The 23854-nt window shown below is 57.6% G+C and overlaps 2 protein-coding genes across 4 annotated transcripts; both read right to left on the bottom strand.

Moving 5' to 3' along the window:
• Positions 1-5731: 5731 nt before the first annotated feature.
• Positions 5732-10809, bottom strand: MCL1 (MCL1 apoptosis regulator, BCL2 family member). The gene is made up of 3 exons (XM_069794472.1): positions 10187-10809; positions 8013-8260; positions 5732-7515 (listed from the first exon to the last, which is right to left on the bottom strand). Exons 1-3 carry the CDS (start codon positions 10761-10763, stop codon positions 7399-7401), a joined length of 942 nt encoding a protein of 313 aa, XP_069650573.1. The 5' UTR covers positions 10764-10809; the 3' UTR covers positions 5732-7398.
• Positions 10810-15467: 4658 nt separating this feature from the next.
• Positions 15468-23199, bottom strand: ENSA (endosulfine alpha). Of its 3 annotated transcripts, none has more exons than XM_069794469.1 (3): positions 23014-23199; positions 19639-19764; positions 15468-17727 (listed from the first exon to the last, which is right to left on the bottom strand). In XM_069794469.1, exons 1-3 carry the CDS (start codon positions 23068-23070, stop codon positions 17557-17559), a joined length of 354 nt encoding a protein of 117 aa, XP_069650570.1. In that variant the 5' UTR covers positions 23071-23199; the 3' UTR covers positions 15468-17556. The 3 variants fall into 3 exon arrangements, with proteins under 3 accessions (XP_069650570.1, XP_069650571.1, XP_069650572.1); XM_069794470.1 differs by lacking the exon at positions 23014-23199 and adding an exon at positions 22819-22904; XM_069794471.1 differs by lacking the exon at positions 23014-23199 and adding an exon at positions 22361-22455.
• Between the last annotated feature and the right edge of the window lie 655 nt (positions 23200-23854).

The raw sequence follows: 23854 nt of genomic DNA, 5'->3' as shown, positions 1-23854 counted from the left end.
CCAGGGACCGAACAGAAACATACTATAAGGCATAGAAACAAAAAGACTGCTCTGGAGCACAAAGATGACTTCAAAAAAAGTTCTGACAGAACAGTAGACATCGTCACAAGGATTAGAGAGGAGGCCGAAGAGACCAAAGAAGTCCTAGGGACACAATGAGGAACTCAAAAGGGAATTTAACAAGGTACAGATGCCCTCAGGGGGCCGGGGACTGAATGGAGGCATGCCAAAAGGATGAGAGGACAAAAAGACCAACCTGGTTAACAAATATGGACTCAGGAAGGGTTCTGAGGAAAAAAGGGGTGAAAGTGTCCTCCCGAGCTAAAATAGTGCTCTGGGGCACTGGGGATGTCTCAGGAGAGCTCAGCAAAGGGAGCAGAGGGGTCTTGAGGGGGGCAGAGAGACCAAAGAAGCCTCAGTTACAACAATGAGGAACTCTGAAGGGGATTTCAACAAAGTACAAATGTTGTCAGAGGGGCAGGGGCCAAATGGAGGTACCCTAAATGGCAAAGAGGGGACTGAGCAGAGCAATTCGAGATAGCATAGAGGATAAAACGTGTGTTCTGGGCCTCAAAGAAGGCATTGGGAATGGTTCTGAGCGCAAGAGGGGTCCAAAGTGCACTGCAGAGATGAAAGAGGGCTGTGGTACCCAAGGAAGGTCTTACGAGGCATCGTGAAACATGTTTCCTATGGCTTTTGCTGAGCTTTGCCAAAGCCCACAAGAGGGCCTGCTGCCTTCCAGTCTCCTACAGCTCCTGCCGGGCTTTGCTGACACCCACATGGGGCTCTTCTGCCTTCAAAAGTGTCTGTTGGCTTTAGCCTGGCTTTGCTGAAACCCATAAGGGGCCCTGCTGCCTTCCAGAGCATCCTGAGGCTTTTGCCAGTTTTGCCATGGCCCATGTAGGACCCTATTCCTCTCCAGCATCTGATGTCTTTTCCTGGGCTTTGCCGAAGCCCACAAGGGGCCCTGCTTCTCTCCAGAGTGCCCCGGGGCTTTTACCAGCTTTGCCAATGTCCAGACAGGGCTCTGCTTCATTCCAGTGTGTGACAGCTTTGGACAGGCTTTGCTGAAGCCAGCAAGGGGCCATGCTGCTTTCCACAGTTTCTGACAGCTTTTGACAGGCTTTCCTGAGGCCCATGAGGGGCTCTTCTGCCTTCCAGAGCATCTTTACAGCTTTTCCCAGGCTTTCCTGGTGCCCAAAAAGGGCCGTGTTTCCCTCCAGAGTGCCCCAAGGCTCCCACTGGTCTTTGCCAGGGTCCACAAGGGTCCCTGCTGCCTTGGAGAGGTCCACAGAGCTTTTGCCAGGCTTTGCCATGGCCCTCAAAAGAGTCCTGCTGTCTTCCAGAGTGCCCCAGGGCTTTTACCAGGCTTTACTGATACCTGGGCTGGGTGTGAGCTGCTCAGGGGAGAGGGGGTTGCATGGGTGGGTGCAGGGTGTGAGACTCAGAGCTGGGCTGGAGGCCAGATTTGGGGCTGGGTGTGAGTTAGCGCTGAGCCAAGCATGGTGCTGGTTGTAGGTAGGTGCAGGGGGAGTTCCAGGTGAGTGTAGGGTAGCTGTGGGGATTGCAGGTGGGCACAGGGGCTTAGCTGTCATGGTGCCCTGCAGTGCTCAGCTGAGTGCAGGCCAGGGGCACAGCACAGGGCGATGGTGTGCCTAGCCAGGGATGCAAAGGAGACGCAGGTTGGGACACCAGAGCAGATGAACGCAGCACCTGGAGTGGCCCCTGCGCCACCCCCACCCCCCCCCCCCCTTTTCTACTGGTTCATCGCTGCCAGAGCCCCTGAGTCCCCGCACCTGGCTGTGGAGTGCCCTGCATCCCCTGTCCCACAGATGCCTAGCTGTGGGGTGCCATGGGGTCCCCTGTGTCCCCCCACCTCAAAACCAGCACCAAGCACTCCTGCAACATGCACCCCCGTGCCCTGGAGCGCAGTGAGGGGCTAAGGTGAGACGGGGGCTGGGCTGCCAGGATGCCGGAGTCCCCAGTGCCCCATCCCTCAGTTTCCCCCGCACCAGCAGACAAGAGTTGCAGGTACACATACCCCAGCTGTGTGGTGGTGGTCCAGGCCTGGCTCTGTGTCTGCTGTACTGCCTGCACCCACAACCCACCACTGCCACCCCCAGCCCATAGTCCCCTGGGACCCTGTGGCCACCCTGGCCCACAGGATGCTTCCTGGGGGACAACAGCCACATGGGGCAAATTAATTTGGTGTCCCGTCTGCTTCCTGCAGAGACATGGGGGACAGACCACACATCACACATGCCCCCATCCCCACAGGCACTGTCCTGCTCGGGGACACCCCAGTGTCCTGCCTGTTCCTGCACCGCTCCTGGGCACCCCACAGGACACATGCATCAGTGCTGGGGTGCACGGGGCAGACCCAGCCCCAGCAGAGTATGGGACTAGGGCTGAGCCAAGTGGGGCAGGGCTATTCAGGGGTGCTGGCCGTGAGGCTGTTAGCAGCATGCCAGATGCAGGGCTGGGGACTGGCCGTGGGGCTGGGTGCTGGCCACGGGCTTGGGTGCTGCCAGAACACCATGTCCTGCCAGCACATTCCTGCCTGAGTCACTGCCGGCTCCTGCCTGGGCAGATCTGTGGCCACAGCCCCACAGCAGCCCCACGCTGGCACCACACAAGGCCCACACCAGCCCCACTCCACCCCATGCCCTGCAGCTGGGCCAGCCCCACACACACATACCCAAACCCTCCTCCTCTCACCCCAATCAGTGCATACACACGTCTAAGCACCCATACCCCCACTCACCTCTATGCCCCCCCACACCTTATAAACCCTGTAACTGCAGAGCCCCACCCACAGCCTGTATGCCCCCTCTGCCTATACACACACCCTATACACATTATAACCCCCATATCCTGTACTCCCTAAAGCCCCACAAACACCCCTGTACCCCACACTCACAGTGTTTACACCCCCATACCTCACCACACACACCCTACACCCCTCATAACCCCCATGCCGGGGGAGAATGAGGCATCCAGGCAAGGAGGAGGAAGAGGGAGGCCTTTGTCGGGGCAGCCTCCTGCCCAGGGCCAGGCTTGTGAGCCAGGGAAGGTGTGGGGGGGCACATGTCTGCTACCACGCTGGTGTCACCCCAGGGCCTGGGAGGGGGATGGGCCACCAAAAGCCTGGGTTCCTGGAAGAGGCCCACGTGACTTCCCCAGATGCTATTAGCAGCCCTTGTTGCTGGGCAGAGCTTCGCCGGGCGGGCCAGAACCCAAGGGTGCACCCCGACACCCGGCCGTGGCACCCCAAGAGAGGCCAGAGTTGGTGGAGGCAGTGGGGCCAACCCCTGGGCTCAGCCTGGGGAGGGGATGGGAGCCCACCAGAACTCAACATCCCTTCCCTGGGGGGATGGGATGGGACCCCAGGCAACCACCCAGCTGGCCTGGCCACACACCCTTCCACGGGGAGCTGGGGGGCTGAGGCCTGACAGGCTCATTACAGGAGTGCAGTGACACATCCCGACCCCATGCCTGCCGAAACCAACAACCAAATACTTGTCATCTCAGCCCAAATGAGTCACCCGCCCCCACACCCAGTGGCCTCCCCCTACAGGGACAATCCCAGGGATCTTGGGGGGGGTGGGAGGGGGCAGGCCCCAGCACCCACCTGTGGCCATCCTGATAACCCCAGGGTTATTTCTCTGGGGGAACAGTGCTGCTCCAGGAAGCCCCTCTCCCCCCCCAGAGTCTCTCTGTTTCAAGAACCTGTCCCTTGTGGGGGCAGGGGGGCTCTTCTGTCCCTGCCCAGTGTGCCTGACTCAACTCCCAGGGGCTCCTCATGGACCCAGCTCCATGCTCCCCCCCACCCCCACCCCCAAGACATCAGTTCTGAGAGGGGGCTGCACCACCCTGCCCCAAAGATGGCAGCGGGGGCAGGCCAGGTTGTAAGGGGAAGCCTATGCCAGCAAGATAGGGGCACAGCCACCAAGCAGCCCCCCTGACCTCCTGGAACCTCACAGAGAAGAAAAGGGCACATTTGGGGCAAAAGCAGCCCAGGCTCCTGTCGTGAGAAATAACATGAAATATTATCCAAGCCCCCAACACATGGTTGGAGCCACCGAGCCAGAAATGGGCAGGAATTGGGTTTTTTTTTTTTTTTTTTTGCTCAGCCGGGGATTTTCTGCATTTGCATGTGCCCCCCCACCCACACAAGCATTGTCAATGCAAGCTTTCAAACACCCTCCCCACCAGAGGCAGTGGGGCCAGATCATGGTTCAGTCCCATTTGGCACAGAGGAGGCAGCAGGAGAGGAGGGTGCTGCTTTTCCAACACTTCCCCTCCCACCATGGGGCAGTGCCCAAAAGCCCAGCTGATGGAGAGAAATGCCCACCTGCCCTCTTTCCCAAGGGCCCCACACAAAGGGGGACCCCAAATCGGCCAGGCCAGGTGCTGAACACACCCCTAACCTGCAGCCCCCCCCCCACACACCATCAGACACGGCGGCCACTTTAATTCCCCCCCCACACCCTCTTATTTACACAAAAGGTTCACAGAAGTCAAAGCCGGCTTCTGCGAAAAACCCTTGCTGGAGCGGAAGAGGAAGCCCCTGGTTTATCGGCACCGAGTCAGGCCTTATCAGAGCACTGTGGCTTCCAGGAAACACCAGCAGCCCCGACCCCCTCTGAGCCTGCCAGCACCTTTGCATATTTCCATGGCAAAGGCCCAGCTTTGCATGAGGGCCCCGCCACATCCCAGGGGACCAAACAGGCCCAAAATAGCCCACAAAGACACAGCATAAAGAAAAAAAAAACACAACAAAAAAAACCCACACCAAAAAAAACATTTTGCAATATCTGCATAACAGGGCTGAGCCACCAGCTCGTTTTCAGTAGCAAGGGCCTCACCAGCACTGCAGGAAGCTGTCGCCTCTCCCCTGCCTCGTTCCATCTGCAGCAAGGCTTGACAGCCCACAAAGCCGGAGCCACCAGCACAGTTTTTGGGGTAGGGAAGTGCTTTGCCCCTTGTGGGGGGGGATTTTCCAGCCAAGGCTTCCACAGCAGAACCCGGTCCTGGCAAGAGGAAGCTGTTCATCAAACCACTGCCCAAGCAAGGTCTGCACATAACTGGGCTGTGCCCTCTGGCCTCAGGCAGGCCACGCACTTCCTCCATCCCCAACTTGCAGGCATCAAAACTTGGGTGATGGAGGGCACAGAGCAGTCTGGGGGAGCAGGGTCCCCCTAAGGAGGCATCAGAGGAGGGACAAGACTATGCTAGACAACCGAAGCCACTGAGAGTGTCTCCCCCCTTGGAAAGGGCAAGGAGCACAGCTCACCCCCAGGCTCCAGAAAGAGTCCCCTCTCCTCAGGGCTGCAGGCCCCCGCCTCACTGATACAGAGGGTGGTAAGCCCCAGCTGCCAAGCGCAGGCAGCCAGACCGCCACAGCACGCTTCAGAGCGCCACAAGAAAACCTGTTTCAAAGTATGCAGGCACTGAGCATGAGGCACCTCATGGACTTTCCCCACCCACGTACACAGTGACGGAGAAGAGCATCTCAGTACACAGCAGCTCTGGGGAGCCCCGATGGGTTACACAAGACACCCAGAGCAGTTTTCCATAGCCCACAGCTTATCTTTCTAATAAGCAAGAGGCTGTGGGGTGCCCCACAGGCAGCATCTGTGCAAACAGGCCCACACCAGCAAAGCAGAGCAAGAACATTCAGCATGTCAGCATCTCATTATAGGAAACAGCAAGTTTTATACTAGAGGAATGAGAACAAGAGACATTTATTTGACAAAACTAAGTGCTCGTTCAGCAAACAAGCAGGCCTGACAATAGCACCACCTTTCAGCTCTCCACTTGGGTTTCCATTGGGCATCACTTGGGCTGCAGGTCAAGCACTGTGGATGAGGATGTTCCTTGCTGTGTGGGACCCAATCCCACAGAGTAGAGCTCCCAAGAACCAACCAATCCACAGTCAGAGGGCACAAGATGGATGAGCACTGCAAGCCCACCAAGAAGCAATGTTACCAGCTGGGGATCAAGGACTGAGCCCAGGGCCGGCACTGATGGACTTGCACAAGGTGTGGATCCGAGCCAACGAGTTTTATTCTGCTCCAGAACATTTACATTCAAACATCAGCTTCGTTCCACTCATGGCTTAGAGGATCAAAATGAAGGGAAGACAGGGAAGTGACCGATACCAACTTCCACAGCTCCCCACCCACTAGAAGGGCTAGAATAACCAAAAAGATTAAAATAAACAGAAACATCAACTGTTGCCAGCAAGCCATGGGCACAATGAGAGTCCACCAGGCCACTAATCCGTGTTATGCTCCCTTGCAATGTTGCTCAAGTACATCAGAGAAAGGCTCAATTGGAGTCAAGGCAGGAAAAGGCTTCGCCACAAAAATGCTACTTCACATGAGGAATGAAGTGCAATGCATCCATAAGCAGTTCTACCACATTCAAAATTCCTCCTTTTTGTATCATTAGCTCTGTAAAAATGTACATATTCTACAGATTTATAGATATTTACAGGTTCTCTATAGCCTCCCCACCCCATGTGGGGTTTTACATACTTACAAATGTACTCCCTATTTTTAAACTGCCTGTGTGTGGTGAGTCGCATCAATGTAGCAGAGATCAGCCAGACAGGCCAATGCAGCCAAGCTGCAGCTGGCTGTGGTTACCACCTCAAGCCCCACCTCACCCATCCCCCCCACCCCACCCACCCCTCTGCCTGCTCAGTGACCTGGCTGAAGCCCTGCTGAGAAGGAAGGGGCTAAGCAGGGCTCCAGCACCCCATGTTCTGGCAGCAGGTCGCACATCTTGGCTGCTGGCACAGCTCTACCAATTCCAGAGGGCAGATGCGTGCAGAGCCAGCAGCAACCAAAGGCTCCCTTGCCAGCACACCTGGGTGTAGGCACAGGCTCACACAACACCCAGCATTCAATGCTTCTGCTCCAACAGAAAAGCCGCAAGTTCAGGCAGGACACCATCAGCAGAAGATGCTATTTCCAGAAACCCACAACCCTGAAACATCTGCTCCACACACAGCTGCCGTGCCAAGCCCAGGAGGCTTCAGTCCAGACAAGAGCTGCTGGTGCTCAATGGCTTGCTGCTAAGCAGATTGGTTCCCTCCGGGATAAAACTGAAGCAGTCCACTTCAGCTTTCTGTCATCATCCTCTTGAAGGAAGTAGAATATCAATTCTTCCACTTTCTGTTCCCAAAGCAATAAATCCTCATTGGTACCTGCAATCTGACCAGATCACACCTTCCTTCTACAGAAAGGATTGCTCAGGGGATGCCTAGATATTTTCCTTCGGTCACTCAAGTCCAGCTTCATAAGCACTCACAGTAGGAAGTGATCAGCTTGCCAGCCCCAAACAGAGCCAGTCCACCCAGAGTTGTGTCCCTCTGCAGCATACCCTGGCTCACCGGATCATGTACGCCAAGCTTGCTCCTAGTCCAGCCACACCTGCAAACGCCATCAGTACATTTCTGATACTGCCTTCTAGGTCCTCGACTCGAAAGAAGTCAACAAAGCCCTCCTAGAAGAAAGAAGGGAAAGTCATTTTTCTGCCATCCACCCTTCTTTGACAGGAAGGCATGGAAAGCCTTTTTCCCTGGCAGAGTGGGCTGGGATACAGCCTGCTCAGCACATCCACTGTGGTGCAGTCCCCCAGAATCATTACAGCCACAGCTTGGCCCACAGAAGCGGCAATCAGGAGACAGCACCAAAGCAGCTGTGGACCAGCTCCAAGCAAGCTCAGCACACCAGGGATTGACTTGGCTTTGGGAATGCTGCCCCCTCCATGCTGGGCAGGGGCACATTTTTAGGTTAAGACTGCTTCAGGCAGCTCATTGTAAGGAGCTCCTGAAACACCAGAACTCCAGCTACATGTTTCAGACTGTGGTTTTAACTGGAGCAGTGAGTCATTTCTGTGCTTTGCTGACACACATGGCTGTCAGTGAGCAGGCCACAGAAATAGGAAAATACTGGATTGTTCTGAAAAGCTCGCAGTGTTTGGGATAGGCAGTGACTTACCCAGCCTCCCTGGCTCATTAGCCACTCGCGCTTAGATGAGACAAGTGCATCTGTGATGATCCCTGCCAGCGAGCTGATGCACCTCTCCTGGTTTATGCTTTTCAGGTGTTTCGCAACAAAGGCACCGAACGAGATGAGCGTCACCACTCGACCCCAGTTTGTTACTCCATCACTGAACACATGGGCAGCCACTTCACACACTGACTGCAGATCTTCCTCTTTCTGGATTTCCAGTTTCCGAAGCATTCCTGCAAGAGATGTTGGTTTAGAAGCAGGCATGCACACAACGCCAAATACCCCACAAGGCAACCAGTGAGAAGATGCAGCCCCCACACTCTAGGTCCAACAGCTGTTAAGAGTCACTACCAAGTGTCAGGGATGGAAAGCAAGTACCTGCCTGCTTCTGCAGAGCGCTTTGCTGCTCACACTCGCCTGGACCAGACAAAAAACAGCCCATAACCCATTTCTAGTTCCTTCCTCCCCACCTCAGGCACAGCTGCCGCCTCTGCGCACGTCACACTCCCCTATCTCACAAGGGCTTTAAAGCCTCACTACGTCAGAGCCACAGTACAGAAGTAATTTTGCAGCCTGACACAAGCCCTGCCCCTCAAGCCAAAAACAAAGGACAGTCACCTACAGCCAGGCAGACATGTCGCCTTTTTATTAATTGGGTTTTAGTGACTGGAACAACAGAATTCCCCAGTTTGACCTGCAGTGCCCTCTCATGAATAAGCAAACAAGACAAGCCTTCATGAAACTGAAAGGCATTGCTTGTTGCTCAAACTAACAGGAAGCCTTCCTGAAGCCCGTGCCTTTTCTGCACACATGAAGATAACCGTCCCTGCAGAAGTCTCAGATACCAACACCAGCTTGTGTTGGTCTGAACATTCCTCCCAAGCGTGGCTTGTTCAACAAGCCCATCCATAAATTTGGCCAGGGTAACTGAACCCACAGTCTTAAGCATCAGCACAGCTAAGGACATGAGGAAGTACCTGAAGCCCTTTGCATTAAAAAAAACCCAAAACACCACACTCAAAACTGGAACAGCCTCCTGCAAGAAAGGAGGCATTTCACCACTTGCCATCTCAGGAGAAGATGCAGACACTACCCTTCTGCGCCAGGCACCGTCCTGATGTGGGATCAGATGTGGTGTGGTGTGGTGCGCCAAAAGCAGTCCCAGCATGAGCCCTGAGGCCAGGAGCTCAGTCCCGCCACCCCAACAACTCAGGCTAGACCCAAACCAGCTCATTTCTGAGTTACACAAAACCAGGTAAAAATGGTCAGTTCTCACTTCCAGTCCATTCCCAGGACACACTGCAGTGAGGACACCTGCTTATCCAAGCCCAGGCGCTGGGGTTCAAGTTTCTATGGCTATTCTAGGACTCATAAGAAGTAGGCAAAATACATTAGAATAGCTATAACCCAAACACACTGTCCAGGAGAATTTCTCCTCCCAAAACTCCCTTCCACCCAAGCCAGGGGTGTCAGAAGTTTAAACTCACAAGCTAATTAATCTTTGGACACCTGGGATTATTTGCATATAGTCATGCTGAGCAAAGCAGGACACGAGGAGGCACTGGGGCTAATCTGTAACTAGATTATCTCTTCTGCACACGTTACCAGCAGTTCTTCCACCTCCCATCGAACAAAGTTCAGTTTCATTTTTACTCACTTCTCAGCTGGTCTAACTCACTGGAAACCAGGGCCACAGCCCATCCTGTAAATGACCCGGCCAAGAGCTCAGGCATGCCCCCCGCCCCCGCTCCCCTTGCTGGGGGGATGGGTTGGCGCAGAGGCCTTGCTCCAGCCCCAAGGGCCAGCTCCGGCCTAGGCCTCTCCCAGCCCCTACCATGCAGCAGCCTGCAGCCCACCTACCTTGAGGGCCCACACACACGGCAAAAGGACCACACATGGGGGCAGGATCTCCTAGGGACCCACATCTCTACACTCCCCTCTTCGAGAGGCAAGCCCCAAAACCCCCCAGGACCCCACGCTGGGAAGGGACAGGACCGGGGTCCGTAACTCGCCTCCAAAGGAGGCGAAGTGGGTCCCAGGCACCCCCGCGGCCTCAAGCGCTCCTACCCAGGCAGGCCCACAGCAGGGCCTGAGGCGCCCCCACCCCACACGCCGCCCGTTCCCCACCCTCCGCTGGGGAGGAGCCGGCCGCCACCCACCCTGGAAGGCCAGCTCGTGTTTCTGCATGACGCCGTCGCCCACCCTCCGCAGCGTCTCCAGCGCCTTCTCCATCACGGCATCGCCCGATCCGCCGGGCCGGCCGGGCCCGCCCAGCAGCCCCGGGAAAAGCTTCTTCACGGCGGGCTCGGCCTCGCCCGCCGCCTCCCGCAGGTAGCGGCTGATGAGCTCCAGCGAGTCCTGCCGCAGCCCATCGGGCGGCTCCGGCGGCCCGGGCGGCGTGCCGGGCAGCGAGTCCCCCGCCGGGCCGCGCTCGGCCTCCGGCTCGCAGCCGTCCAGCTCCTCCTCGGGGCTCCACAGCGCGCCCGGCCGCGCCGCGGGGGGCAGCGCCGCGCGGGGGGCCGCGCCGCAGCCAACCAGCGCGCGGGACTGCTCGGGGCGACCGGCGGCGGCGGCCCAGGCCCCCACGGAGCCGATCAGGGTCCCGGGTACCTCAGCGGCGGCGGCGGGCGGCGGCGGCGGGGCCGGCCCCCCTCCCGGCGAGGCGGGCGCCAGGGCCGGGCCGCCGCCGCAGTAGAGGTTGAAGCCGATGACGGCGTTCCGCTTCACGGCGAACATGGCGCCCGGTATCCACCGACAGAGGGCTGCGCGGGCGTGAGCGTCGCTGCCGCTTATATGGCGGCGGTGACGAGAGCGTGGGGCGCGGCGGAGGCGGGGCGAGGCCGCGCCGGCGTTTCCGGCTTCACTTCCGGCCCGTCCCCGCCGAGAGATCGCCACCATGGGAGTGGGGGCCACGCCTCGCCTGGCCGTGGCTTTTTGGGGTGAAAGAGGGCGAAAGAGTCGCCGCCTCCGCGGATAGGCGTTCCCCCCCCTCGCCGGGCCTCATCTGGGCCTTGCTGTGGCCCCACGGCACCGACGCCCTGCCCCCGCCTCACACCGGGTACCCTTCCCTTCCCCCTCGCCCCCGGTGCTGCCGGGCCCTGCTGTGGGCTCCCGGCCCTTCTTTGGTCCCGTGCAACAGCCCCGTAGCAGTGCAGGGTACCTCTGTGCTGGTACTCCCCCCCCCCCCAGTACCACCAGGCTTTGCCGTGTCCCCCCCCAGCACGGGGCACACAATCCGTGCAACCTGCACCATTTTCCAAGTGGCTGCATGTCCCTCCCGTGCCTCAACCCCTGTTTTCTTTCTGTTTTTTGCAACACAAAGCATCCCCTGGCAAGGCTGTGAGCATGCGGCCAGGAGGACTGAAGCCCTGGCACATGGCGGGAGCCAGGACACCCTTGCTGGTGTACACTGAAAGCGCTGCTTGGAAGTGCGGAGTGTGATGTGCTCTGGTGAGGCCCCCCCTGGAGTACTGCATCCAGCTCTGGGGGCCCTCAGCACAGGAAAGACATGGACCTGTTAGAGCAGATCCAGAGGAGGCCACAAAAATGCTCAGATGACTGGAACACCTCTCCTGTGAGGACAGGCTTAGAGAGTTGGGGTTGTTGAGCCTGGAGAAGAGAAGGCTCCAGGGAGACCTTATTGTGGCCTTTCAGTACTTAAAGTGGGTTTGTAAGAAAGATGGGGACAGACTTTAGTAGGGCTTGTTGCAGTAGGAGAAGTGGTAATGGTTTTAAACTAAAAGAGGGCAGATTTAGATTAGATATAAGGAAGAAATATTTTACGCTGAGGGTGGTAAAACACTGGCACAGGTTGCCCAGCGAGGTTGTAGATGCCCCAACCCTGGAAACATTCAAGGTCAGGCTTGACAGGGCTCTGAACAACCTGATCGAGTTAAAGATGTCCCTGCTCGTTGCAGGAGGCGTTGGATTAGATGACCTTTAAAGTTCCCTTCCAACCCAAACTATTCGATGATTCTATGTCACTTCCCACCTGCTCAGCATTTTAACTGGCTCTGTCTGGTTAAAGCCCTCTCTGACTTTGGCTTGCTTAGCTGGACTTCATGGGGAACTGCCCCGTTTCTTCCAGTCATCGGTGGGTTGCCTCACATCTCTCCTGTTACTCAAAGCCTCCTTGCATCTGCCAGCTCTGTGAGGGCTGTGGGGTCACAAAGCAGGGCATCGCCTCATGCCCTTCGGGCTGCCGGCAGGATCCAGCGCAGGTTAGGTTGTGAAAGGGCTGGTGGGTGCCCCGGGGAGGCCAGACCTGCTCTGCCATAATCCATTGCCTGGGACACCCCGTGGGCACTTTGGCCAGTCTCAGCATTGCTGGGGCACTGGCTCTCAATTCCAGTCTTCCCTGGCCACAGGTCCCTCCTTCACCAACCTAGGACTGAGGGTGATGCCCTCAAAATATGCCCCAGTTTGGGCAAAACTTGGTTGGGGAAGAAGCCACAGGGACCCGTGCCAATGCAGGTGGATCAGAGACTCCCTGGAAAGGCAAATGCCACAGCTTTGCTCTGAGGTGGTGAGGAACAAAAGGTCTCCCAAGCGCCCCTTTGCCAGACCCCTTGCCAGGGCTGTATCCCAGGGACTGCGCTCCACTCCATCCCCACCTCTCAGAAAGGCTCAGATGGAGAGAGAGGCACAGGTACGGGAACGGCTGCTGTCCTGCAGAGCTCACACGTGGGGGATTTCCACCTGCGGAGCCAAGCACCAGTGCAGTTAGGCACATTTTGTGCCTAATCAGATCCAAGACACTGGAAATTGGGGTTTGGGGTCCCCAGAATTCACACCCCCAGTTACCCTCTCTGAAGGTGGGAAAGGGTATTCTTGCAGGCCCTGATGGCAGATGGCACACAGGTGGCCAGGCCAGGAACACTAGGGATGCGTGCTGGGGCCTCTCTGCACCACTGCGCCATCCAAAGGCCACCAAAATACCTCATGGTAGCAGAGCCCTGGTCCCCACCTGGGAAGGTGACGTCAGCCCCAAGTCACCCAGCTGATGCGAGGCGCTGCAGCATCACCGAACTGAGACATGACAAGAGCAAGACAGGGAAACCCAGACGTGGGGACAAAATACTAGATGCGAGGAGAGAACACCAGCACATCTTCTCAAATGGGTCTTACCGCTCCAGGGAGGCAATGAGGACATGGGGAGCTGCCACCATGAAGAAGCCCTGCTCTGGTCAGTGTTTTTGGGGACAGAAACTGCAGCAAAGCCAAACCTCTGTCACCATCCTGAGCATCACCATGCACCAGTGGGAACAGCAAAGGAGGAAGCTGCAGTGAGCACAGGGCACAGCCCTATCCCAACTACCCCGAAGTGCTCTTACCTCACATCTTACAAGAAACAGGGGCATGCATCAACTCTGGGTGCCCCTTTACCCCCTTGCCAGCTCCTTTCCCAGCTGCCACCCCCACAAACCAGGGCAAGAGTGCGACTGGGTTGCACTGGGGTCCAGCAAGATGAAACCCGGCCCCCTCAAAATCCTTCCTGTGGCCCCAAGGAATGTGTCCTTGTTGGGAAGCAAATTCCTGGCACCAGTAGCAATAACAGAGGCGAGCTCGGCTTGATCCGGCAGCTTGGGGCAGCGCCCAGCACATACTTCCTCAGCAGCGCCAAGCTTTAAAGCACAAACACCAGCACATACTTGGCACCAGGCTGGAACAGCATGTCCCTGTGCAAACACCCGGCCCTGGCCCCCACTGTGATGTGGGCTTGAGGGCCTGCAAAATGGCCAACTGGGCCAGGGGGGAAGATGCAGCACAGAGGCTTCAGGCAGCCCCAGGGAGGGTCAGTGGGTTCATTTGAACAGTGGCCCACCCCGGTGACACCATCAGTTGGGCTGTTAAACTCTAGAAAGGAAAGGTGTGATGTCAAGGCTGAAAATCCTGGAGTTAAAGCCTCCAGGATGGCTGCCAGTGGGGACAGAGGGAGCCACAGTGGGAGGATGTCACTGTGAGGCAGCCCTGACCCCTGGGGAGGGCACTGGGAGCCCCTGCCCCACGGCATGGAGGCGGGGGAGGGGGGGGCAGGGATTTGGTTTGAAGGCAGGAGGATAGAAACCACCTTCTCCTGTGCTCACCCCGAGTCTCTCAGCTGTGAGCCAAGGTGGCTGCTGGCCCCACTTAGCCCCTGTGGCTGTGCAATGGGATGGACCCCATGCCCCCCCAACCCCAGCCCACACACATCTGATAAACCCCATGGCCCCATTGCTGGGTGATGTCCCCCATACACCCCACACCCACCCAACACACAGGGGTTAAACCATGACCACCGTACACACCCCAGAACCCTACGTGTACCACATGGCCCCATCCCTGGGGGACAGCCCATGGAGAACCCATGGCCCAGCACACGCCCCCATAGCTGGGGTTCAGCCCACACACACCCCACAGACCCCATCACCAGGGGACAGCCCTACAAACACCCCACAGCCCCACTGCCAGGGGTTGGCCCCCTGCACAGACCACAGCCCCATTGCTGGGGGTCAGCTCTCCATACACCCTATAGCTGGGGATGAACCCCATGTACACCCCATGGCTCCATTGCTGGGGGACAGCCCCACAGACACTCCACAGCCTCCACACAGCCCGCAGAGAAGGGTACCACACTGCTCACATATCCAGGCTGGGGGAGGTGTTGCACAGCAGTAGCTGAAATGAGCCCTGAAGGAGGAGGAAGCAAGCAGGGGCTTTGAGCAATTTTCCCGAGGCTGTTGGGGTCTCTCCATATGCCCTCTGCCACCCAGTGCCCATCCCTGGGGTACAGGAGCATGGCCACACCTGCCTTCCCTGCCTCAACAAAACCCCACATGGGCTCAGTGAGCCCAAGCCCTCCCTCTGTGCCCCATCCCACCCCACAGCTGCACTTTGATGACCTTGCTCCAACCGCACAAGTCCCTCAGACACCCCGATAGTTGGTGCTAAACATCTTTCTTCCTGCTGGCTCACCCCAACAGCCCTGGGGGCATCAAGCCTCCCACCACTACCAGCCTCATTCTTGTGGTAATATTTTACAAGCAGAGGATGAGAATGCGAATGCCTCCCAGATCGAGGGCAGTTCCCACTGCGCCCCTTCCTGTACGAGGCAGGCAGCAGGGCAGACAGCATCATCACCGTTGCTGCCTGCCTGGCTCTGGGGGCAGAATGCAAATAACCCTGCTCCATGGCTACTACTCTTGTAAATTGCTCTTCCTAGTTCTCATCCTGTGTCCTGACAATCACTTCCCCCTCCTGCGCAAGCACGCCTGGCATTTCAGAAAACCAGGGAAAGGTGTGGTTTGAGAGCTGTCCCCTCCCTCTTGCCCCTCTCAGCACAGGGGCAGCCCCCAAGCTGCAACACCCCTTTGCATTCTTCACTATTTCCTCTTTTTAAAAAAAAAAAACAAACAAAAAAACCCCCACAAAACAACATAGCACTCTAAAAGAGAGGAGAGATGAACATGTAAAAAATTATATATATATTTATATATATGATTAATATCTATTTACAGCATGGCTGGGACAGACAGCAGAACATCCAAGGAAGTTGCACAGCCACTGCCAGCACCACCCCGGCCAGGTCACACAGGGTCTGGAAAGGTGACAGAGACCGAAACACAGACCTGCGGTTACAAGCGGGCAACCCCCAATCCTGCTACACTCCTTGCACACTCCACAAAGAGAAAACTGTCCTCTGCAGTCACAGGGATGGCAACAGAGCCCCTTGCTCACTGTGCCCTGATGAGTGGAGCTGCAGCTGGCTTGCTCCAAACCACCTGAAGGCAAACGCAAGCATTTGAGCACACCCTTGGCAAACACTCTCCTGGGAAGCAACACCACGTTCCTCACTCCGGCCAGCAGCAGGAAAGCATGATGAATGAAACAGGTTCTCAGGAAACCCTGAGTCAGCCAGCCAAGAATGCACATAAGGAAAGCTGTGCCCATGCAGAGCATCACCTATTGCCTCCCTGCCTTGGTTTCTCCCCACCTGATGGGAATCCCTAAAAATAAAGAAAATAATAAAAAAAAAAAAAAAAGACATCCACTTGACTTCCTTTTACCCACATGCCTTCAAAACTAGGCCTAAACTGGGCAGGTTTAGCACTGCCCTAGCACAGGCATGCTGAGACCTTCCACTGCACAGGAGGGGAGTCTACTTCATCTCCACTGCATGAGGAGCGGACAGTACACACACCAAGCGTGCACATCATTCTGCAGGCTGCTGCCATCACACCAACCTTTTGTTTTGGGTTTTTTTGTTTTGGTTTTTTTTGTTGTTGTTGTTTTGTTTGGGTGTTATTTTTCAGGCCTGGAACAAAGAAAAGGCAGGAATAAAAAAAAAGGAGAAAAAAGAAAGAAACCCCAGCTTGGGGTGCCTGACACTGTCAACACAGGTTTGCCTCTATGCTCCTCTCTTCCTCATCTCTGTCTCTGGTGCTTTTTTCCCTTCCGGGGTGGTTATTCCCAGTCCTGCCTCTCTCCCTTCAGAGATCAGCTCTAACAGCTCACATCTGTCTCACAGGCTGCTGCTGGCCCCTACTTTGCAAGCACAAAACTCTGGGCATCAGGCATGGGTTGCATGCAACCAGACAGGGGTCTGCCTGCCCGTCTGGCCACTCTCCTGCGTGCCAAGCACCCTGCTGCTGGCGGGATTCAGCTCACCACCTTTGCTGCCTACCTGGCAGCTGGGAGAGGCACCATCTCTCACCCTTGCCAAGGCAGCCAGCATCACTGGCCAGAAGTGACCAGGGAGACAGAAACTGCCCACAAACCCTCTGGGGCAGCTGCAAGCCTCACACTGTGCCTTGCACTTGGATGCAGCTGTGGTGGGGCTATACCCCCAAAACAGCAAATGCCCCATCACAGCTCCAAGCCACAAGGACTGTTTCAAACACTGCCTGGCCCCTCTCCTGCAACCATCAGATGCATCGTCCCCTCCTGCAACCTCAGCTGCTTTGTGCAAGCAGGGGACAGATCCCAGGCAGCTCAGCCCAGCAACACAGCCATGTAATTTTTTGCATATCAGCTAATTTCTTGACTTAGAAGCTCTAACGCACACACCTATTTAAACTTCCAGATCATGTATCACACCTTTTGCCCAGCCAGTTCTTCCCCTGCAGACACCCAACACCTGAAAAGCATTCACACACCACAGCTCTGAGCTCTCCTCTCCTACCGGCGCCAAGCAAACCGCAAGCAACTCCTCTGAGCACTTTCCTGCTTCTCCTGGGGCTGCTTGACTCCCAGGCAAGGAGGCAGTGCATCAGTAGCTCTGCAAGCGAGGATGGTTTCAAACAGCATGAAAATTAAGGCAGCAAACTGACTTGCTAAAGGGAATGGCCCAATCAAATCTGCCTGTGCATCCCAGGCTACTGACACCTCTTGTTCGCCTCTCACTGAAACACAGTTTCAGTGTGTGTTTGCTGTAAATACTCAAATAACTATGTGGATTCTGGTGCTCCCATCCCTATGGTACAGTGAAGTTCAATCCATTTAGCCAAAACAAAAAAAGGAAATAGGAAAAAACCCAGCCTGTGAGCACAGGCTACCCTGCCAGCTTGCTGGTTACAAGCGAGGATTTTCTCTGCGGGAGGTCCTGTGGCGTGGGGATGTGGTCTCCTGTCACCAGGTTCTTGTCTGGCCCTGCACTTGGCAACTGCTTGTTCTTCATCTTTGCCTTGGCCATGTTGTAGTCACCAGAATCGAAGTATTTTTGCTGGAAGAGGGAGAGGTGTTTGGGTTACTGTGATTTGCAGGAGTGTAGGGACACAGCAGAGATACAGACACCTGGCCACAAATATGATCCTTTAAGGAGCTGCTAGGGTTGCTCAAAACCAGGTCACAAAAACATTATGCAAGGGAAAATCCAAGCAAGGCAGCCTGGCCCAATTTAAAAGGCCTTTAGCACCCACCCACAAACCCAGAGTGACTCAGATCTGCCCCAGCTGGAAGAAGCTTTGCCCCACAGCAGCCGCCTGTCTGACTCAAGACACCAGGGTGCATTTTCCCCCTTTGACCCACAGCAGCCGCCTGTCTGACTCAAGACACCAGGGTGCATTTTCTCCCTTTGACCCACCTTTGAATGTTTGTAGCCTGTGAACTTTTGCTGCTTGGTGTGGCACTTGCTGAGTAAAGACTAGGTTTTTCCTGCCCTGCCCTTGTACCACACTCAGCGTGACAGGGATTCAATCCCAGTCCAGAGACCCCCAGACAGCTGAACGTAGGCACAGCCACGTCAGCAGATGCCTCCAGGCAGAGGCTCAGCTCCAGTAGGAAAGCCAGGGGACATTTGCCAATACAGTTTATTCTGGTTTGGTGAACAGATGAGCTGGTGTGACAGAGGCACGATTTTCTCCTTGGGAGTACAGCCTGGCCAGTGCCAAGGCCTTCACTGGACTGCCCAGGCTCCCAGCAGCTAAAACAATGCAGGGAAATGGCTGCAAAGACATGGCCAGAGGACACCTCCCTGCTGCACAGCACCACTGACCTAGGGTTCAAAGGGCATTTCATTCCCTTATCGCACACATCACCATGGGACTCTGTGCTCCTTCTCCCCCCACAGCGGTGTAGGAAAGGCTGAACACCAAAGCAGAGCTTATGCCGGTGCTACAGTCAGGGCTTTGCTGGGCATAAGGAGCTCTTAAGAGCCCAGTTCCACCCCAATGCACTGTCAGGCCCCAATGAGCCTAGTCCTGACAAAAAGCCCTGCCCCGCTTCAGTGCCAAGCCATTAAACAACCCTCCTTTCTGTGCTTGTTTTAGGAACCGGTACCTAAAATAACAGTCCCAGTGATCACATCAACAGTGAGAGCAAGCGCCCACGGCAGCTGCCCAGGCAGAGGGGACACCTGTCATTACAAGCTGAAACGGAAGCAGCAGGACAGAGCCAAACCCCGAGCAGTGTGACCAGGAGACATCGTGTGTTCAGAGCTGGGGAAGGCACATGGCCACTGGCTGCCAGCAACTCAGGAGAAATTTATGTTTTCTGCACCAGCTTCCACAAGGAGGAGAGCCAGCAGTGACAACCCAAGCAGGCTACAGATGGCTCTCAGAGAGGGATTTAATTACATTTCCAGGGAGCACAGTCAGAATGTTGGTTTTTTACACTGGTGCCAGTGATGGAGATACAGCCAGCTGACTCACTGGCATTCTCAGTGCCTTTTGCACCAGTGAAGAAACCAGGCAAAGTGCAGACCAGAGAGAAAAACTCAGGCCTGCAGCATCTCAGTGGCCCACTGAACCCCAGGGAGCACAGCAGCAGGCAGGGGGGGATTTATGCACTCATTTCACCTCTAGACCCCAGGTTTTGGGCCAGGGTGTGGAGGACAGGGTAGGATCCACCTCTGGGGGGGATACGCAGAGCAAAAGCAACCAAGAGGCTGCAGCTTTTGGGTTCTGAGCAGGCACTAGCCCTTCTTGCTTGACCACAGCAGCCCTCGCTGCTTCAGGCTTGTTCCAGCTGGGTGCCACATCCAGCACAGGCACTGAAAAGAGCCTGGCCCATGGGTTCAACAGACTTTTTGGCCTGGGGAATTTTGGTGTGATTCCTCTGGCCTGGTTGGAGCTTGGCTGCCTGTGCCATTGAGGGAGGAGAGAACACGAATGAGCCATGGCTAAGAAATAAATACCCCTTTCTGCAGTCTCTTCATGAGGAAGTCGGAACCTCCAGGCTTCTGGCCTAGGTTGGGGTATTTGGCCTTCAGTTTTGCCTCTTCTGCTCTCTCAGGGGTGACAGTTTCCTTCTCTTGCATGTCCTGAAAAACAAAGAGGGGGGTGAAAAGCCTTTCAGCCCCATAGAAAAAAGCGCACCTGTGATGCTGTAACACAATATTCAGCAGCATGTCCAAACTCTGGCATCTGGCTTGCCGAGCAAGGTGTGGTCCCCTGGAAAACCCAGATGCACTCAGAGAACACCTTCCCAGCCAGAAAAGAGCTTTTACCTCCAGTACCTGTGTAAACAGGCAGAGACCCTCTCCCTGCCTCCCTCCCAGATGAAAGCCCCTACAGGCACTTGTGCTGACATTTGGCTTTGCAAACTGGGCTTAAAACATCACTGCAAATCGCTGCCGGACAAGCGTCTTCCCCTGACCAGTGACATGTCGACCAGCATTGGCAAATGTCAGTCCAGAGCCGCCCTGCACAATGGGCTGCGGCAGTGCACTGCGATGCTGGGAGGGTTCGGCCTTGCTTCACCCTGCTGCAGTACAGCTGAAATAGAAGAAACCCTTCTCCCCCAAAACCAGTTTATCGGGAATGAAACCCGCACAGGCAGCAAAGCAGCATTTTAGCACCTTTTTCACAGCCACAGGAGTTTCAGGATGTTCTGGGAAGCCACCCAACCCACTGGAAGCCTGGGACCGATTCCAGCATAAGGTGCCACGACCTGGTTGTCATCTGTCCCCTCTGCAGGAGCTTTGAGACACCCCCCCCAACCCAGCTATTGAAGTAGCATCAGCTGAGCAATGAAGTGAGGGTTCCCACTGCAGGGCTTGGGATCTGCTTCCCAACCACCAGCCTCTCTCCTCAGGGAGGCACGTTCTCCCCTCCAAGGAAGGGCTGCAGACCTGGGGACAGGAGCTTCGGTCTGGGGGGGAAGGAGTCAAGGTCCCAGCAGGGCATGGAGAACCTCACCCCCGGCAAGGCCAAATTCTGGCGGTCCACTGGCCCAGCTCCAACGGGAATGCGTCACTGCTGGCCACCTCCACCAGCAGCCACCTGGGGCCAAGCCACTGCACAAGTGCGAGTCATTTTTTTCCAGGATGCTGGCAAGGGGTGTTTTTCATCACTACTCCTTTTCTAGCAGGGACGCTGTTGGCAGATTTGGCAGCAGCAGCAGCTCGGCTTCTGCCTGCCTGGCTGCACCGATGGATGCCACGTGCATCTTCTCCCCAGTGCTGAGGCCCTGAACTGCTCCCAGCCCACCAGAGATGGCACGCTCCATGCAATAAGCGTGGCAGAACACTGCCACCACGAGCCTGCGCCCCAACTGTGAAGTAGGAAAGCCCTTGGCATCAGATGGGACCAGCAAGCTGGAAGGATGCAGCTGGCAATCATGCAGGGTGGAGGTGGCTGGGGATGGGAGTCCCAGGCTCCCCAAGGACAAGGCACTGAAGCTCGGCCTGGTGGCATTAAGGAGATGTGCTCCTGTGCAATTTGACTGCCAGGACTTCCCTTCCCAGGTGGCCAAGAGCAAGCTGGAGTCCCAAAGCCCCCAGGTTGGAAAGCATTGCCGCCACTGCAAGACATTTCCAATGTGATCTTCCACTGGTGTGGACCCAGGGGAGCAGCTCTTCACAGTGTGGCTGTGGCCCTGGGGGCCAGCTCCCTGAGAAGCTGCAAGACAGCATATGCAAAGGCTGCCATAGAACAGCTCCTTGGCTGCGTCTCAAAAAGACAAAGCAAACCTGAGTTAATGGCAGCTCCTGACAGTCAAAACTGGGACAGCTGGAGCTGGGAGCAGCAGTGTGATGCGCAGGCTTGGTGCATCCCACCTGGAGCCCCAATCGCGCAGGCTCCTCCTTACACCCCCATCCATGGGGGTCCCCAGGGATCAAAGGCGGAGGAAGGTGCCGAGGGTCTCGTCACGATCTTCAGCTTCTGCATGCTGCAGGGCTTTGCCCACACACATGGCCTGAAGGAGCCCGGCTCTTCTTACCCATCTCCATGGCAGCTCCCAGGAATAAGAGCACACCACTTGGCCCTGCCACAGAGCCAGGCACCCCATCAGAAGGGTTGAGGCAGGTTTTGGCAGCAGAAGCTTTGCCCCCCGCAGCCCTTCCATCACCTCAGTTCTTTGTCTCCAAGCCTTGTTTCTCTCTGCCTGGCTGCAAACACCACTGGCTCCCATCACCGCATCTCTCCCGCACCATCTGGCGTGCGCCACTGCACTCCAGTGCTCGCCCACCTCGTAGGCACTGCTTCTTCTGTGGCACTCAGCAGAGCAAACGCCGTGCCAGCATCCTTAACACCTGCCAGCAGATCATGGGGCCGCCCACAGCAGTGCCTCCCACCATGTCCCTCCACCACGGGAAAGCGCCCACCACCTTCTCTCGGTGCCTAGAATGCAGTACAGCTACCTCCTTCCTATGCCCACCCCCAGAGCTAAATTAATGCCAGGGAAGTGGAAAAAGCTTCTCCCGCTGTGACGTCCGAGCGAGGCCACACTGGCCACAGCCGGATGGCTGAAGGTGGCCGGCAGCAGGGGAGGGCAGCAGCTCTGCCTGTGCCCTGGAGGGGTCCGACTGCCCCGTGGGGGGCTCAGGCTCGCGCCCGGGGACGCAACAGCCGCTTGGGCCGCCTGGAACCGCTGCCCAGCCCCGCTGTTTGACGCCAGCCCGGCTCCCCCCGTACCTGCAGGCAGCTCTGTCCCACCGGGTCACCCGACAAGCCGCAGCCACGGCTCGTCACTCGTCCGCTCAGCCCCCGCGGTGGTCCCGGGGGGGAACCTGGGGGGGAGGGGGGTGCGGGGCTAAAGCCAACGACGGTTTGGGGGGGGGGGGGGGGGGGGAAGATGGGACTGCAGCACCCCGGCATGCCCCTGCGCGAAAGGGCCTCACCCAGCTGCTGATGAGGCGGCCTCCCCCCCACCCGCAGTCGGGCCTAGCCCCTTGGCATCGGGGCACAAGCCCCCTACCCCTCAGCTCCTCTTCGCGCCCCAGCGCTCCCCAGGACCCCTCACCCCCCTCCCATCCCAATACTCCCCAGCACCCACAAGCCCCCTCTCATCCACCGCTCCCCAGCACCCCCCATCCCACAGCCCCCTCCCACCAGTGCCCCCCACCCCCAGTATCGCACAAGACCCCACGCACCCCCCACGCCGCCATCGAAACCGAGCTATCCCACCAGGCCTGCCGGAAGTCCAACCCGCATCAGCTCCGCAGCCAATGAGAGACTAGCATTCATCAGATGGACCACAGAACCAACCAATCCACGCACAGGACCGTGAAGAGCGACGTGCAGCCGAGCCAATGGGAGCCGGCCGGGCCCGCCCCGGGGTTCCCCACCTGTTTCTCCTGCCCGCTGTCCTCCGCGCGGGCGCCGGTACCGAGCGTGGCTGCCATAGCGAGGTGTGTGTGGGGTGTCCTCCGCGCTCCCTTCGCGCCCCGCGCTGCCTCCGCTCCGCCCAGCCCCGCGCTCTGCTCCAAAATGGCCGCCACCGCCCCCTAACGCCTCAGCTGCCTGACGGACAGGCGCGCTGCCCAATGGGCATAGGGAGGCGGCTGCGGTGACGTCATACCCGACAAACCAGCGCCCGCGAGGGCGGGGACAGCGACCGGGCGGGGCCGTCCTGGCTGGAGCGGCCACTGGCCAATGGGAAGTGAGGCAGCACCACGTGGGCGGGGCAGAGGGCCCGGGCCCGGCCCAGCGCGGCGCCGTCCGCGCGCGGGAGCGGGAGGCGGGGCCGGTGGCGCCCCCACACGGCCCCAGCCCTCCCCCGCCTCTCGGGGAGTCGGGGCCGCCGCGCCCCCCCCAGCGTTGCCGGGGCTGGAGGAGCCGCCGGCGGGGTCCGGCACCCACCGCAGCGTGAAACCACCCGTGCAGGGCCCGGGAGGCGGGGGGCGTGGGGGTGGCGCGGCTCCTGCCCCGCTCCCCGGCCCCTGCAGGCAGCAAGGACCCCGGGGGGGCGGCAGGAGGCGGCTGCGTGTGCGCTTGTGACCCCCGGAGACACACCGCTCCGGCCCCGTCGCGGGGGGGCGGGGAGAGGCGCCTGTGCGAGGAGGACCCCCTCCCCCACCCACGCGTTTTGGGGACCCTCTGGCAGCATCCAGATGCAAAGGGACAGCGCTCGGGCAGCCGAGGCAGACGGAGGGCCGGGAGGGGACGGGCACGCAGGGAGGCAAATGG

Source organism: Haliaeetus albicilla, chromosome 10 (genome assembly GCF_947461875.1).
Source record: "Haliaeetus albicilla chromosome 10, bHalAlb1.1, whole genome shotgun sequence".
Taxonomy (NCBI): Eukaryota; Metazoa; Chordata; class Aves; order Accipitriformes; family Accipitridae; genus Haliaeetus; species Haliaeetus albicilla.
This window is presented reverse-complemented; position numbering and strand designations above follow the sequence as displayed.